The sequence below is a fragment of the Perissodus microlepis genome, chromosome 15 (assembly GCF_051167445.1).
Source record: "Perissodus microlepis isolate ML-2025 ecotype Zambia chromosome 15, ASM5116744v1, whole genome shotgun sequence".
Lineage (NCBI taxonomy): Eukaryota > Metazoa > Chordata > Actinopteri > Cichliformes > Cichlidae > Perissodus > Perissodus microlepis.
This window is the reverse complement of record NC_140475.1, coordinates 12900061-12917312: the sequence shown is the minus strand read 5'-3', so window position 1 is coordinate 12917312 and position 17252 is coordinate 12900061. Positions and strand designations below refer to the sequence as shown.

General features: G+C 44.0%; 1 protein-coding gene across 1 annotated transcript; it reads left to right on the top strand.

Annotated features, from left to right (window-relative positions):
* Positions 1 to 5632: 5632 nt before the first annotated feature.
* On the top strand, positions 5633 to 11195 carry mycn (MYCN proto-oncogene, bHLH transcription factor). The gene is made up of 3 exons (XM_084953777.1): positions 5633 to 5855; positions 6278 to 6914; positions 9105 to 11195. Exons 2-3 carry the CDS (start codon positions 6299 to 6301, stop codon positions 9893 to 9895), a joined length of 1407 nt encoding a protein of 468 aa, XP_084809903.1. The 5' UTR covers positions 5633 to 5855; positions 6278 to 6298; the 3' UTR covers positions 9896 to 11195.
* Positions 11196 to 17252: the final 6057 nt, after the last annotated feature.

Below are 17252 nucleotides of genomic sequence, written 5' to 3'. Positions count from 1 at the left end.
ACACCGCTGAGTCAGGTGGCCATTCTCTCTTTCTAATGAGCAGGCATCGGAAAGTTGCTTATTGTATGGCTTTTCTTATCAGACTGGAGTTTATTTAACAGTCTGTGGTTTTTCTGTGTGCGTGTGACTGATACCCACACCAATATCAGTTAAATAAGGCTTCCTTCCCCTGATTCACAGCTCCACAAACACACCAAAATCCTCCCTTTTTTCCACAAGAGAGCAACAATGGGCCTATAAAGCTGTCAAGGCAAAACTGAATTTACACTCACCACTTTAAACGGCTAAGCCCTGCTCCCAGGCTGTGTCTGGCGAGCTTTTTGTAAATAGGTGCAGTGGGGCCGTGGGTGCGCGTTTTCCCTGTGATAGTGTCCAAGTGATGGAGTGATGGATAAATTTTCCACCTCTCTGTGAAAAGATCAGATCAGACTCAGTGGATCACATTAGCGTGACCCATGCTGTTAATTTATCTCATATTGATTTCCAATTGTGCATCGTTGGGAGGCCTGGAGTTTGGTTTACGGTCGCGACTTGATCCATAACTTGCAATGTGATCCATGCCACAACAGCGATGGACAATTACACCCAATGCTGCATCCTATTTTACACTTTATGGGAACTGTTGAAGACCAGAACTGATCAATTTAATGAATAAATAAACAACTCCCTGATACGGGAGATCTACGATGTAGGTAACATCTAGTCCCACTTTCACAATGGGATTGTTCCTCAGTGCAAACACCTTTTGAAATCTTTTTCTTTAACATCATCAAAAAAAGGTGAAAACCCAAACAAAAAAAGTAGATACTCATATCACTTTATCTCTGAATAAGCTCCCACACTGTGGCTGGATGCCTGCTCATCATTTGCATGACATCTTTTTATGCATTCCTGAGCTGACACTGGCAAGTAAAGATCCTAACAGTTGATGTGTTTCTGTACTCCCCTGGCAGCAACCTTCAATGAAGCCAACCTGTATCTTTTCTCACACTGAGATATGATGACACTACATGTAGTTACAATGGCTTTGCTTTTGAAACATAGTCATGCAAATTTGCTTTTCTGTTGCAAAATATTTTCTGTGGCTTTCTAGACTTTACATGGAAATGTCTCCCAGGGGGTCAGTGTGCTGTTGTATTCTCTCGCACCTTCAAGGATCTCGGAGCACGACAAAGGAAGCATTAACCTGGGTGGAATAGATTGCAGTAGAAAACCTGAAAATAATATTCAGAAGCATTACTCAAAGTGGAAAAAGTGATGTTTACATGCTTCATGAATCATGTGATGTGCCGAGTTTAATTGCACAGGTAGACCTGTAGGCATACTTAAGACACAGTTTGAGGGCAAGATCTAACAAGACACTTCTTCACACAGGCACACGTTTGGCACTCTCAAAATGTAATATCTAAAGGCCAAACAACTTCCTCAGCAAGTTTATTCTTCCCAAAATAGTCCTGATGGGAAAACAAGGACCAAAAATAGACATGGGAAAACAAACATTTTTCCAAGCATATCTGTCATATTGGTTTATATGGCTTTCTAATGGTCGAAAAATGTTTTTGGCGGGGTTTTTCACCGAGGAATGGCAATAGAAATCTCATAGAAATTCCTCAGGGCTTTGTTGCAACTCGCTCCTTCTTTCCCTTACAAAGTTAAGTGTCTTACAAAATCCTGGTGAAGTCATAACTGGCGGCAGCATTAAAAATAAAAGGCTTCCTTTAACCTGAATCATCACCTGCTGCATGTGAACGGTCAGATTCCACTCAGGACTTTTGGAATAGACACGAGTGCTCCTTAACAGAAAATCAACCACGGTGTCCATGCACAACATTTGGCTAGCCTTAAACTGCATGCTAGCTTGACTCTAAAGAGGATTAAAAACTCATAAAGCATAAATTATATATTACACTGTCCTCTTGAACCAGTGCCAAGAAATAAAGAAAAAAAGGGTGGATCAGTAACTTCAAATGAGACTGAAGCGGTTGGATTTCTGTGAAGGTTTCTGTTAAAGGTGCAGTGTGTAGGGGGATTGATTGCTATAAGCAATAAGAAAGGGGTTAGTACTTTCCTAGATCAAACCATTAGTAAATGGCTGTGATTGGCTGTTTCACTGCTAGGCATTTGAAAAAGGGCATGTTGCAGCCTTATGTTTCTTTTGGGGACTTATCTAAGTTGCTTTTTACATCCTGACTTCTGGACACACACACACTAAAGAGAAATCTGTAAAAAAAAAAAAAAAGAACCAAAGCTCAAAGTTACATCAAGAGCCAAAACCTTTAAATGAGTTTCTGCTATTTGTTAAATACAGTTTTCGCAGGTTGGTCATCAAACTCTGAAGGCATTCAAAAAAATCAGCCTTATTGGAGTTGACTGTTATACCCATATCGTCTCCCAGCTGTTCCTCCACCCAATCCATTCTAGCTCTACAGATGTAGCAGGCCCTTTTACTTGAATCCCTACATTTTGCACCTCTTTGTTTCTACAGTAGCCTAAAATGGGCAAACCAAACACTGGCTCTAAAGAGAGTCTCCTGCATGTGTGTGTGTGTGTTTGTGTATGTGTGCATTTTTAGTGAAATTTCCTTAAAACATTTGTGAGGGGAGGGTGAAGCGAAGGGCATTCTGGCTGCAGTCTGTAACCCTAACCACTAGATGCCACTAGATCTCAGACACTGCTTCCTCAGGTGGACCTTAGGGATAAGAAGGTTACCACCTATTTTACCTTGGGGGGGGGGGGGAGGTAAATGTGAAGGTGTTGGGGGAAGGGGTGGGTGTGTAGGCTCTGCTGTTTAGGTGTGGTCTATGGGATGGGGGACTTGCTGGAGCTGAAATCTAATGGTGTGGATCGAGAACAAATACGGCCTCTTCTTGGAATTGGTTTGTTTTAGCAGAGGATTGCCACTGTGCAACCTGACCTGACACGATTACAGAAAAAGAGAGTCAATGCCTTACACAGACTGAGCAAAGCACAGGTTAATTTATGACCTGAAATTGCTGGATTTGTACAAGGATTTTCTAGTGATGACACTGTGAAACGACTGTCTCGACTCTAAATACACCTTAAAGATGTAGATACTTGCAAAAACATGCTGAAATACCCATATGAAACATACAGATTTTCAATATCACTGGGCAGGAGTGATTTAAAACAGAAGCCTAGTTTAAATTAGGACTTAAAGTCAATAAACCATGTGTTTTAATCATACACATCTAACATACATGTATACAATGTTTTAAATAAGTAAACAAGTCTGTATTTCATTTCCAAAACACTCAAGGAGAACATACACCGTGGAAGGCTTGTGAATATTTGCAGGTCATGGTGATGTGATCACGTATACCATATCTTCAAGTCCACTACATCACTGAATGTTTGCTCTGAATGATATGTGACATCAGTAAGAATCAACACACGTACGCAGCCACCACACACACACATTCTGATGCGCACAATTGAAATATTAATATCGTATGAATGCTCTCTGACCGTACACAGCCTGTCAAAGCAGTAGAATTTACTCACAACATGCTTGTATTTGCACTATCCACTGGGGTGACTTATGAATCTTTTATCAAAACTGGCCTAATTGCTTAACCATCCATGTCCCGGTCCAGTGGTGAATGCTGGGAGGGGGCACTGGGCATGCAAATTGTCATAAAAACAAGGAAAGCATTATTCCTCCAGCATTTTTCCACCTCTGGCAAATCTGTCTTTTTGTCTATGTAATTATGGATTCTAGTGAGCTACATATTAAGCAACACATTAATTTATATTTGACAACTTCAGGGAAAGAGCTGGAGTTGCCTCTTTCTGGTGTTACTTCAAATAACAGGTGATAATATTTTAAGAACATCTGGGCAATTTCAATGCAAAGAAATGTGTGTGTGCATCTCCTCATCTCATCTGGTTCAGCAAGTGTTTTAACTCTATGCCAAGACACTTCATGACACCATGAAACCAGCATTACTTTTCTTTGACAGTTTGGTGTGTTTTTTTTTGGTCCATAGGAGCAGTAAACAGCTTCCTGTGCTCAACTGATTCACAGTGGACAATAAATAAATAAATAAATACAAAAAAACCCTTTCCCTTCTGTTCTCACTCCCACTCGCTGCCCTGTTTCACAGTACAGGAAGCTGCCGAAGGGTCAAGCTCAACAGTAGTTTGAGAGAAATAAAAAGGATTTAACTGGCAAGAACCATGATTTCATGGCGTTTCTTACTCCAAACCCCCATCTCTCCATGTTCCTGGGAGCTGCATAAAAAGTCCCAGGAAACTCCCTACTACTCCGTACACCAAACAGCTGCAGATTCTCACTTTTCGCTGGCTTTAGTCCTTTGAACTCAACCTCAACCCCTCACAAAAAAAAAAAAAGTTTGTTGATAAACTAAAATGGACTTTTTCTGTTATGAAATGTCTGGTAGCTCTAAATTTAAAACATCATTTTTTTAATTCATTAAGAAATATATCATTGCAGTTACATTTATGATTAATATCAATTGTTCATAAGAGAAAAAAAGATCTCAAAATATTAAATGCTGTTTTTAATCATCTTCCATTGTTTGTCTGAAAATAACTGGAAGCCGTCACTCTTCCTGCCCACAGCTGGCGTTGAACCGGAATCTGCTTTGTAAACGTTTTCTCTGCAAGTCAGTATCAGGACTGTGTGTGTAAGCCTGTGCCTGTGCGCATAATTACAGATGCGCCATTCTTCCTAAAGCTGTCATTAAAAAGGGAATGGGAATGACTCCAACTACAACCACTGCTTGGGGTTACGTAACAAGCTCTTCTTGAATTTTGTCTTATCCCGGAGACAGCTGAAATCTCTCCTGCACAGCCGGTTGTCCCTGAAAATGCTCCTCCTTCAAACCCAGGAGAAGTTTGGTATTTTTCCCGACTTGCATTCTGTCTTTAATTTTGGCGGAGAGAAAAAAAACCCGATCTGGTGTTTTTATGTCTTTGTCTTGCTCGCTCGCTCGTGTTAGAGCGCGTTTCCACTGTTGTTTTGGGGTGTGTCCGTGTGAGGGCGCAGTGAGCCCTACTTTGTCTTTCATCCTGAGATGCTGGTGGTCCACAGACAAAAGAGAAGATGACATTTAGAGCTCTACAGGACAGCTACAGGGCCAGGAGGGTTTGCTGTGTAGGAAAACATCTCTTAACATAATTTTGAATTACTGACTAGTGTTCGTAACAACTTAAACAAATACATAAACACATGGATTGCATTTATAAAGCTGAGTCTTACCCTGTTCTAAAATGCGTTTTATAAAAGATTAATGTATTATGTTGGTTTTTGTTACTTCCATCCCAGAATGTTTCTTCTTTTGTTTTATTTTGTTTTCTCAACTCAAAAACTCAATTAATAATCAATTAATTAATTATAAACAGAGATAAAACACTTGGGGTAAAGCTCACTAACACCAGCTTGCACTTTGTCTTGCTTCTGCTTCAGTTTCCTATGACACCCCATTGAACAGATAAGACAGTTTGCCTGAGTGTATCAATAATGCATGATGAGAATACTCTCTCATTTACACTTTTCTTTTGCATCCTTTTCCCTTTTTCATCCCCCCCGGCTTTCGTTCCTGCTCACGATGTTTAGGCTGTTTTCTCCATTCACCTTGAAAGAAAGCTCCTGTCTCCCGCGTCCATCAAAACGAAAGCCCGACCCCCGCTTTGAGAGGGAGGAGCTTCCTAGTGCTTTACTGAGTGTATAACACTCTGTGGCCATCCAGAAAGTGTGTCAGAGGACTGTGTTTGCTCCCAAAGTAGATGACTGCTCACATTCTGGTCTCTGTATTGCTGACTGCGAGATACGAGAAATTTTTATTTCGTACATCATCCCAAGCCAGGACAAGGTGAGTGTCTTCACACTTCAGCAGCTTAACGTACAAGTGTTATTATTCTCTCCCATTTTAGGCAAAACATAGTGTCTGCACGATTTCATTGCTGTCATTTGATTTATTTATTTTTTGGTAAGCATGCTTTTTGTTTCTTAATCTTTTTTTCTTGGGGGGTCTTTAGTGAATCGTGCGTCAAAAGTCATTTTGCACCGCCTGTGCGTCATGGTCACATTTACGCATATTCTCCTCTGAGATTTTTGTGGTTTTTAAACCCCACAGAAGAGTTAGTGCGGAATTCAGTCAAGCAGACTGGGTCTGTGTGTGGGCTTTGGCTCATGCTCTTTCTACAGTGCCGTTTTCAGGTGTGATAGAGGAGAGAAGGAATGTGACGAGACGCTCTTTCACTGAGGACTAAATCATCTTTTGTCTCTTCACAGGTTTTTCGATTGTGGGATAGAATGCCGGCGATCATAAGTAAAAACTCCGATTTGGAGTTTGACTCCTTACAACCGTGTTTCTATCCGGATGAGGACTTCTACTTCTGCGGTCCCGACTCTGCGCCACCGGGGGAGGACATCTGGAAGAAATTCGAGCTGCTGCCCACTCCGCCCCTCTCTCCAAGCCGCGCCGCGCTACCGGGAGAGCCGGCAACAGCCTCGCTGGAAGCAGACCCCCTTGGCTTCGGGTTAGGGGACCCACTGGACTGGGCATCCGAGCTGCTGCTCCTGCCTGGGGACGATATATGGGGAGCATCCGACGATCTGTTCGGCTCCGCTTTGGATTCTAATCCCAACAGCATCATCATCCAGGACTGTATGTGGAGTGGCTTTTCTGCCAGGGAAAAGCTGGAACGGGTGGTTACGGAGAAACTCGGCAAAGCTATTTCCACGGCGACAGCAGGCAGCAGGAGTGTGTGCGTCAAGGCGCAGGAGGTGGTGAGCCGCAACTCGATGTCAGAGTGTGTGGACCCCACAGTAGTGTTCCCTTTCCCGATCAACAAGAAAAACAGCACCAGGGACTCATCTGGGACCATTATAACATCCACGGTGCACGGGAGCGCGCCTAGTGACTCCGGTAAGGATTTGAAGACGTTATTATTATTATTATTAGTATTATTATTAGTATTATTATTATTAGTAGTAGTATTATCATCATTAGTAGTAGTAGTATTGTGTTGGTTATTGTTGTTGCTGTTGTTTTTGTTGTAAGCCCCTACCTTAACAAATCGGAGTGAGTGCAGATTGTTCATATGACTGGTCTAGAATCGGATTACCTCGTTAGATATAACACACACACACACGCACGCACGCACGCACGCACGCACATGATCGCGCAGAGTAGTGACACAGTGAACGAGGTTTATGTAATCAACAAGGTCTCCATCCGGCAGATGGCGGTAAAATGGGGAATTCTGTGACTTACTGAACTCAGCTGGCATCTGAGCTAAACAAAAAGACATCACACACACACACACACAGTCAGACCAGGTTATGGGAGGAGATGAAAAGGTGTTTAATAATGCGATGAGCTGATAAAGTGTCAGGTTCACGGTACCGTGAACGCTTTCATTACGCATGAATTGAGGGACAATTTGCGCACAGTGGGTGACAAACTGACACTTACTCCACAGTCTGAGACAGACAGTCTGAGCCAACTGCCGCCCAAAATGAGGGGATATCTAAAATTAATACTCAGAAAGAGAAAACAAGAAATAATGTCTAAAACGGAAATACGGGATTTGTGTCAGGATCATAATGTTAGATGTGTTTAGATTGGGTAATGAATGTTATGTGTACTTAAAAACTAAGACTTCCATCACCGGTCTTTTATAAGTTCCCTAAACAAACACCAGCCCTTATCAGCGTGTTTTCTTGTGGAACTGTAGTACAAAGCCCCCCAGCTTGGCACAGAGGATAGACTCAGCCAACCTTGCCAAACACCTCCTCTACAGCGAATAAAAGAGGACGGAGGAGAGCTTCTTTTAGGCGTGTGTGTGCGTGTGTGTGTGTGGGAGGGGGGGTGACAGCTTTGAACAAGCGCTCCATCTCGACAGCTGTCTCCCTGGCGCCCCTCCAGGTCTGGAGCTTAAAGGGTGGTGATCCGATCGCCTGCCGCCCCACCGTCCAGCGCACACTGCCGCCCCGATGCGCTTCTGGCGTTTGAAGCGACCCATTCTTCGTTGTGCAGCACGCCTTCTGCACTTTTACATTAAGGGGAAACTGACCCTAAAAGATAAACTGTGAGGACCCCCATTTAAAAAACAAACAAACAAAAAACAGAAGCTGTTCGCAGGAAAAGCAGGGTCAGGCACTGCTCCTCTTCATTTTCCTGTTTACAAACTGAAACTAATATCTGCTCAGACATGAATTGACTTTCTTCTCTTTATATTCATTCCACCTCAATTAAAGAGTTGTTCCATTCTGAATTTCAAACAACAAGAGCTAAATCCCAGCCACACATGTGGCAAAATCAGGGACACCCCCTCATCCAGCCAGCTGTGGGCAGCTTTGTTGTGATGACAGGAATAAACTCTGTGTGTGTGTGTGTGTGTGTGTGTGTGTGTGTGTGTGTGTGTGTGTGTGTGTGTGTGTGTGTGTGCGCAGCATGTGTGTTCAGACATTCTGGTGCAGTAGTGTCTGAAGTGGGTTACCATAAGCTGTAAAATGCCACACTCCTCAGATGCTCCTGAGCTGATAATGGGAGCCATTATAACAAAGGCATTTTAATGGGGCCTCACGCTCTGCTTCTGGATGGTCACTTCTTGTCACCTCCAAAAGCACCCTTGGATGATAAGGGTCACCTGCTCAGCTCAACATTAGCACATGTATTAAGATCAAGAGCTCAGGTGGAAATGAGATTTTTAGCTTCAGAGGTCAGAGTTAAACCTAAGTTCTTAATGCGTCTGATTCTACTGGCACACTTTCAGTGGTGTGCCGATAGACTGAAAGCACCAGACTAAAGCTGTCTCATCTCCAGAGAAGATTAAGAAAGTTTTGAATAAGGGAGGGAGAATGAAATGCAGAAATCCAGCCTGTCTGCTCAGCGCTGACACTGAACGTGTCAATTCCTGCAGAATAGATTAGTTACCAAATGACTGACACTAAGCATTAAGAGGTTTCTGCTTGTGCAAACAGTATTGAGCAACATTCTTTCTCCTACACCTTGATCTCGCTCACATGTATACCTGCCACTTGCTGGCACACACACAGATGGAATAGTGCTGTGTCAGAGCAATTAATCACTCACGTTGTTTTCTTTTCTCAGAAGAGGAAGACGAAGATGAAGAAGAGGAAGATGAAGAAGAAGAAGAAGAGGAAGACGAAGAAGAAGAGGAGGAGGAAGAAGAAGAAGAAGAAGAGGAGGAGATTGATGTAGTCACAGTAGAGAAGAGGCGCTCTACAATCACCAAGGCATCACCCATGGCGTCAGGCACTGTCACCATCTCTGTACACCCCAAAAGTCAAGATGCAAAAGGAATTGTCTCAGGGTCCGGTTCCGGTGTGGTGAGTCGATTCGTCAGCCGGGCTCCTCAGGAGCTCATCTTGAAGAGAAGTTCAGTCCACCAGCAGCAACATAACTACGCAGCCCCCTCACCCTATGCTTCAGACGATGACCCAACCCCGCCTCCAAAGAAGCAAAAGATGTCTGATGCCCCGCGCCTTCCTTCCAGAACCATCTCTTCATCCTCTTCATCTTCCTCCTCATCCTGCAGTTCAGTCACCAGCACATCAGGGGTGCGCAGCAAGCGCAGCTCCAGCGGGGACAGCAGCCCAAGAGGCAGCTCCGACTCAGAGGACAGCGAGCGCCGACGCAACCACAACATCCTGGAGCGTCAGCGCCGCAACGACCTGCGATCCAGCTTCCTGACGCTGCGCGACCACGTGCCGGAGCTGGCGCACAACGAGAAGGCGGCGAAGGTGCTCATCCTTAAGAAGGCCACCGAATATGTGAACTCGCTAGAGACGGAAGAGATGAGGCTCCAGCAGGAGAAAGAAAGGCTCCAGGTCCGGAGGCAACAGCTGATGCGCAGGCTGGAGCACGCAAGGACTCGCTAACAGACAACTGCTACAACACAAACACTCACAATATACCCTGGACGACCCCCCCCACCCCCACCCCTCTGCATCAACTCAAGTCTGATACACAAGAAGATGCACACAGAGGCCTCCATATCTGTTGCACACGTGCACACACCAACACAACATCTCAGAGGATGTTTATGTTCAGATGTCAACACACACCTTGGAGGGGCGGGGTGCCGGGGGCGGGGGGATGCTCGGACTTTCACTGCCGCCACTTTTTTTGCACATTTGTTGACGTTAAGAATGTTTAGGGTTTACTTTTTTTTCAATCCCGTCACATTAAAGAAAGATTAAAAACGCACACACACACACACACGAAAAACAAAAAAGCATGAGGAAGGAGAGAGGACACACTTTTTTTGGTCTTCCTTTCTTCTGTTTTTGAAAAAATATAATTTCTATTTGTACTTTTTTTGTACTCACTGTGACACCAGCCTGGAATCTCGTTATTCCCACAGGGACGGGTGTTGGAGGGCACTTTGCTTGGAGAGTTCATGTACAAGAAGAAGTGCACACTTACTTTGCCTTCACCACTGCAAAACTGAAAAGACTGATGACTGAGGCGTCACATAAACAATGCCACTACAGGTCCTCTTTCCCTCACTCTTCTCACACTGGTGCTCAAACCAAGTCAGTGGATGTATAACTGCGCACCTTGCTAGCCGACACTTTTGTATATAACAATAGTGTACAGACAAAATACACTCAGATCTGCCTTGTTTTGTAATACAGTTTGTCCTTGTTCTTTTTTTATATATATATATACATGTCAGAAAGCTGCCAACATTTAGACTGGAAGTTTATATACCTTTAAAAGTACTGTAAGGCCTCAATTTTGAGAGTCATGAAACTTTGTAATATAACAATATATTGTTTTTTTTCTCTTCCCTTTCTTTGTATTGTATTATATTACTAATTCAACACACCTTTTATGCTTTTAGTGTGAACCTGATACATACTAAATTTGATACTTATATTTTCGTATGAAAATGAGTTCCTGGTAGATATCACTTTATCTCGTCATTTTTTCCTCTATCTCAAATAATTCTTTTGTACAGAAAATGTGTTCTATCCTCATGTACCTGGCCTTTTTTTTCTTTCTTCCTTTTTTTTGTTTATATTTGCTATCGGGTGCATAGAACTGGGTAAACAGATATAAGATGTTTGTTTTTTTGTGTTTGTTTTTTTCAATTTAAAATGTACATTTAGTGCTGCAACTCATAGCACTTTGAAATACCTCATTTTGAAAAATAAATAGATATCATAAAATCTTCATCTTTGCCCTTGTGGATTTTTTTTTTTAACCCCGTCACCCTTTCATATCTGCCTCAATCTGTTTACTTCCCTGTTTGCCTCCACATTTCTGTATTTGTTGTGCTGCTCTCAAAGACTCATCCTGACAAAGAAAGCGAGTGTCTTCTGAATGCTCTCTGTCTCCGCACCCTGCAGCTACCTCCCCCTGCATAGCCTCTCACACCCACCCACACACACACCTACACACTCACTCACTTCAGTTCACACACACACACACAGACACACACACCTCTCTATTTTCCTCTCTCACCAGCGCAGCTCTTCCTACTACATTGTTCAGGCTGTTGCTATGGAAACTGGAGCAGCTGCTGAGTGGCAGACACGAGAGTGAGGCTTTTATTTGTCTGTTAGTAGTCTGTGTATTTCTGCCCGAGTGTGTGTGTATGAATGCAAATGTGTGTCTACCTTTTGTTGTGGTCTGTGTGTGGCCCCGGCGCCTGATATCTCCGGTGTTGTGCGCTGCCTGCCACGATGCCAGGACAAGGCTGGATACTGTTTACCAACATAGGCCACATGGCTTTGCCCCTCCCCACCTCCTCTTCCCCTTTTTCTCTCTCCTCCTTCCCTCTGTGCATCCTGTGTTGGGCCTTAGCCCAAATATGCGCCTTTCACGAGTCTGTTCAGGCGCTCTCTGGAGATGGCTGAAAGAGAAATCTGTTGCCACGGTCTGTATAGCCATTTAGCACAGCAGTGTGCTCACAGAGGGTATAAGAAAGAGAGAAGTGCACTAATACAACATAAAATACACACTGCTGATGAAGTGCAGTAATCCCTTTAAAAAGATAGATAGGACAACATGATCAATGATTGTTTCTCTTTCACCAAAAGTGATATATTACTTCCTTTCTAGAACGAACACTCCAGCGTTTAATTTTTCAGAAGCACAATTGTCATTTAGCTACTTGCAGAACCAAGATGGTCCTAAGGTATGAGGCCTATGTGAGAGACAGGGGTATAGGAAGACAGATGACTTTGTTTGGGAGTTGAGACAGTACAACACTGAGCTTCTCAGTGGGGGAGTGGCACTGGTGGATTACATAACAGGGGTCTGGTGTCTTTGTGCATACTAACTGTACATGTGTGCGTACAGGATAGGAGACCCTGTGTGTGCGTGCATGTGTGTGTCCTCTCATGGGACTTCCCCTTACCATCTGCCTAATGACTTATCCTGCCTGGTTATAGGATAAAAACAAGCTCATAGACAATAACACAGAGAAATAAATGGGGGTAAAAAGAAAAACAACATATCACAGCAGAGAGAGGTTGTTTGGTTCAGATGGTAAGATTAACTTTAATTTCACCTCATAGTGTTCAGCACCAAACCCCCTGCCAATACAGATAAACCTGACTGGCTCGGATATGCTCATGCATTGTTTTACATGCTTCTTCTTGAATCTCACATGTTCCAGTTGCAATTTAACAACCTTTTCCCTTAACAACTTAGCCAACCTGACATTAGTGGGGTGGATATTACAGCTGACTTTGGGCGAGAATAAGGGTACACCCTTGACATGTCACCAGTCCATGACAGGGCTAACACAGAGCAACAGACAGCCATTCATGCTCTCAGCTAAGCTATCTGCTCTCTAAAATGAGGCTAATTGTTTTAGAAGGGAGTAGCCATCTTCTGCGTTAAACAGACATATGGCCATGGCTTTTGCCTGATTAATATCCATTATCTCTCTGCCCGCTGACTGCCTGGCCTGAACTGCTCAGACACACGCACACACAGGCACACACACACATACACACGATGCAACTCTAATGGGCTTAGACCCCACTGATGGATGTGCATTAAAGCTACACAGGAGATGGTGTGGCATGTTGCGGGTTTGTGTCATCTACTTTGAGATCTTCATTACCCCCGCCATTAAGACTAGCCACAACGTTTCCATTGTGTTGTTGGACACCAGATCTGTATTCAACACATTAACCTTCCTAAATGTAGGAATACAATAGCGTATGTATCCATACACAAGTGTGTATGTGTGCATGAAATGTGGCCAAGCTCTGCGCAATGGCATGCCCATCACACATGTGCCACAATAAGCTCCGTATGGCGAGAGCCCCTTTATCTGTGTGTGTCGTGCATGCGTGTAAGGGGCAGGGGATGGGGGTGAAGGGGTGTCACCATCTGTTATGGAGTCCAGCACGGTCGCAGGTGCTCAGAAATGGTGTGTGTTGGGCTTATTGTAGGTACAGCCTGAAACAAGGAGGGTATCGGGGGGTATTGGGGCAGAAAACATGGATGTGTGCGCGTGGTGGAGGCAGTTCCTCCAGGGAACTCATTGCCCTAGCTGAGTAATATGCAGCCGTGACAAAGAGCTGTGGAGCTACAGTAATTGCAGAACACATAGTGGACAGCTAAGCAAGAGAGGGAGGGAGGAAAAGAGGGAGGGAGTACAGCAAGAGAAAAGAAGGCCTGAGTGTTTGATCAAAGTTTACCAAAGTCTGAGGAGATTTGCATACAGATGGCACTGTAGCATGCCCCCCCTGGAATACCTTTCTCTCTCTTTATTTTTCTTTCTGCATCTCCCTCTCTCTCTCTCTCTCTCTCTCACACACACACACAAACACACACACACACAAACACACACAGCCTCTCACACAAATGTAATAGGGTGTCATTGAAGAATACATGAATAGCCTTTCAAGAGTGCGTTCTGAGGAAGAAACGGCCTTGGCTGCACAACACAGCACCTACAACAAGAAAGCAAAAGTGAAGGAGGGCAGTTAAGAAAGACTGAAAAAGAAAGAGCGATAAAAAGTAAGAAAAGGTAATGATTAAGACAAGATGGGAAGAGAGAGAGTGGCAACAATAGAAAGAAAACAAAGAGGAAAAGCCTTACCACATCAGTAATTACGCAAACAGCTCTGGCCAGTAAATTTTGTTTCAACAGTCATCCAGTGCACATATATTCAGTAATGTATCTACGCTGACATTTATACACTTCCTCCATTAATCCATTCCCCTGGCAAATCCTTACACTATATTGATCTTGAATCTAGCTGTTTAGGGGGTATTGATCATTTAAGTGCCTTCCTCTTACATAAGTTACATATTTCTTTCAAGTCATTGTTATGAGCCACAGACAATTAGCCAGCTGTGCCAACTGCCTCAGCTTCTATGACATCTAACAGTTAAAGCCACAAGAATGCCACAAACCAGCCTGAACTTGCTGTCAGCTGCTAAACTTCTAAAAGTTTAAAAGAATATTAAGCTACTAGTGTCAAGAGGGCTCGGAGGCCATTATGTGGGAGTGGACCCAAGTGCAGACACAAATGGTTTTCACAAGCTTTATTATTAACACAGAGCAAATACAAGACAAGAGTATGTGGCGGGGGCAGGGGACTAGAGTGCACGGGATTGACTTGGGAAACATGGAACGTGGGATGTATGCACATAGATGCAGGGAGTTTAATAAGTTAAACTGCTGTAGGACTGGTGACAGTCTCAGCTTCACAGGGTCCAGTGTAGCTTGGGGTGAGCTTGTGGGTGAATGGCCTGAGGGAAATGTCCCTAGCAGCGAGTCATTTTTTGGCCTGGAGTGTACTTTGAAGTGGGTGCTCTTAGTTCTCATCTGTGTAGCAACAGCCTTTAGTACCATTTCCTAAGTTGGAGTGCAAATGTAAGATCAGCATCATTCTTATGAAACAGGGATGACTGATAACCTAGAGAGGCTTCAAAAGGCTCTAGATGAGTTAAGTCAATTTGTGCATACTCTAACCAAGGAAGATTCAAAGACCAAATTACCGGGTTTTGTGTGGTGACATAGTGGAGGGCTGATTCCAACACCTGGCTGAGCCTCTTGGTCTGTCCATTAGATTGTGGGTAATATCCAGAGCTGAGGCTGACTTTGGCTCAAAGAGCAGTACAGAAGGTCTTCCAGGCCTGTGAAGTGGATTGAGGACAATTGCCGTAGGGATGCTGTGGTGCCTGAATACATGATCAATTAGGAGTTTGTCTAGGGCAATAAAATGGGCTGACTTGGAAAACCTATCAATAAAAGAAAGAATTACGGACTTTGCGGAGGAAACAGGCAGCCTGGTAACAAAATCTAAAGCTATAACAGACCAAGGTCTATGGGGGTTGTTACTTGTTGTAGCAAACCTGATGGCCATTGAGTGCACAGATGGTGCAGCAGCTACATAGCCTTTGACACTTCTTTCCACAGTTTCCCACCAAAAGTGACTTTTGATTAATGAAATTGTCCTACCTACTCCAGGGTGGCGAATTTAGAGGTGTGAGCCCAATGGATGACTGCTGAACGTGCTGTAGTCGGGACATAGTGGCGATCAGGTGGACTGGTACATAGGTCAGGCTCGTCCTAAAGGGCCTCGCGGATGGCATCTTCGACGTCCTAGGAGTCGAAAGGCACCTTGCAGGTGGCAGGAAGGAATGCGGCAGTCTCAGGTGGGTCAGTGTTGGTGACAAATTAGCGGGACAAGGCATTGGGCTTGACATCCTGGAGCCTGGACTCCAACAGTTCTTCGTCACCCACATCATAATTTCTCTTGGCTGGAGGGAGGCAAGAAGAAGGCACAAGCTAAGCTTGGCTTGGGGCCCTGAATGATCGCCCCAGCTCCTGAATCATAAGCGTCTGCTTCCACTATGAATGGTTTTGTGGTATGGGGTGAATCAAAAGGAGTGTGGAACTGAACAAGTTTAATTTAATGAAGCCTGCTTCAGTATCAAGAGAGCAGATAAATGGCATCTGGGTGGAAGTGATTGATGTGGCTACCTGGCTGTAATTCTGAATGAAGAGATGGCAGAAGTTAGTGAAACTGAGGGAACCACTAAAGGTGTTTTGGGGATGTGGGAGTGGGCCTTTCACTTCAGGCTTAAATTCTTGCAGGGACAGTTTTTCTGCAGAGGGTATTTGTTTTTAATTGTGATCTCATTCAAACCTTTATTGTCAATACACGGACGGAGTGTCTTATCTTTCTCAGCATTCATCCATCCATTCTCTGCTGCTTATTCTTTTTCAGGGTCGCCAGTCTGTCGCAGGGCTAACACATACACACAGACAACCATTCGCACTCACATTCACGCCTATGGGCAGTTTAGAGTTTCCAGTTAACCTATCCCCACTAACTGCATGTCTTTGGACTGTGTAGTGAGCTGTAGTACCTGGACCTACACAAACATGGGGAGAACATGCAAACTGCATCTTTCCTCCGCTCTGTAGAGAGGAAGGGACAACACCTTATCCTTACTGAAGACCTCCTGGAGGTCATGATATTCCTTGGGGACTGAGGTGAGATCTGGCGGTGAAGGTACAGCAGGAGATGCTTCTGATGTTCCTGAGAACAGAGCTGAAGAAAAGCAGTTTGTGAGGCAGAATAGACTCCAGCTTGTAACCTTGTGTCCTGACCAGTCGATGTGTAGATTGTGTTTTCTTAACCAGGGATAGTCGAGAATTAAAAACCTGCCAGGGGAGGCAAAGGTGAAAAAAGAGAGTGTCTTTTGACCCGGTGGCGTGAAGAGAATGAGTGGTCTGATTTATACTGAGTGACACTGGCAATAGTAAACGGGGCTTAAAAACTAATCAGAGATCCACCCACTCGTATCCCTGTAATTTCTGGCCGGCAGAACATATTGGGCAAACCAACAACCAGGTTATCCCGAAGAGTATCTCTGACTATGGACAATGACGAATTTTGAGTCTCATGGGCTGGAGCAGCAGAAGACCACACTGGGTGCTACTCCTGTCAGCTTAGAAAAGGAAACTGAGGCTACAGTCCACATAGGCTCACCAAAGTTTGACAACAGAAAATTGGAAAAATGGTCTGATGATTCTTAGTTTTTGCAGTGACATTCAAATGGTCTTAAATATGTCAATGAGTTCTTTGTATTTAAATTGCCTTCACAGTCGTGAGACCTCAACCCAGTAGAGTACTTTTGGGATGTGGTGGGAGATTTGCGTTATGGATGGACCAAAATCTCTGAGGAATGCTTTCAGGAACTTCTTGAATCTATACCACAATCTATACACACGATCTCTGGACAAGTAAA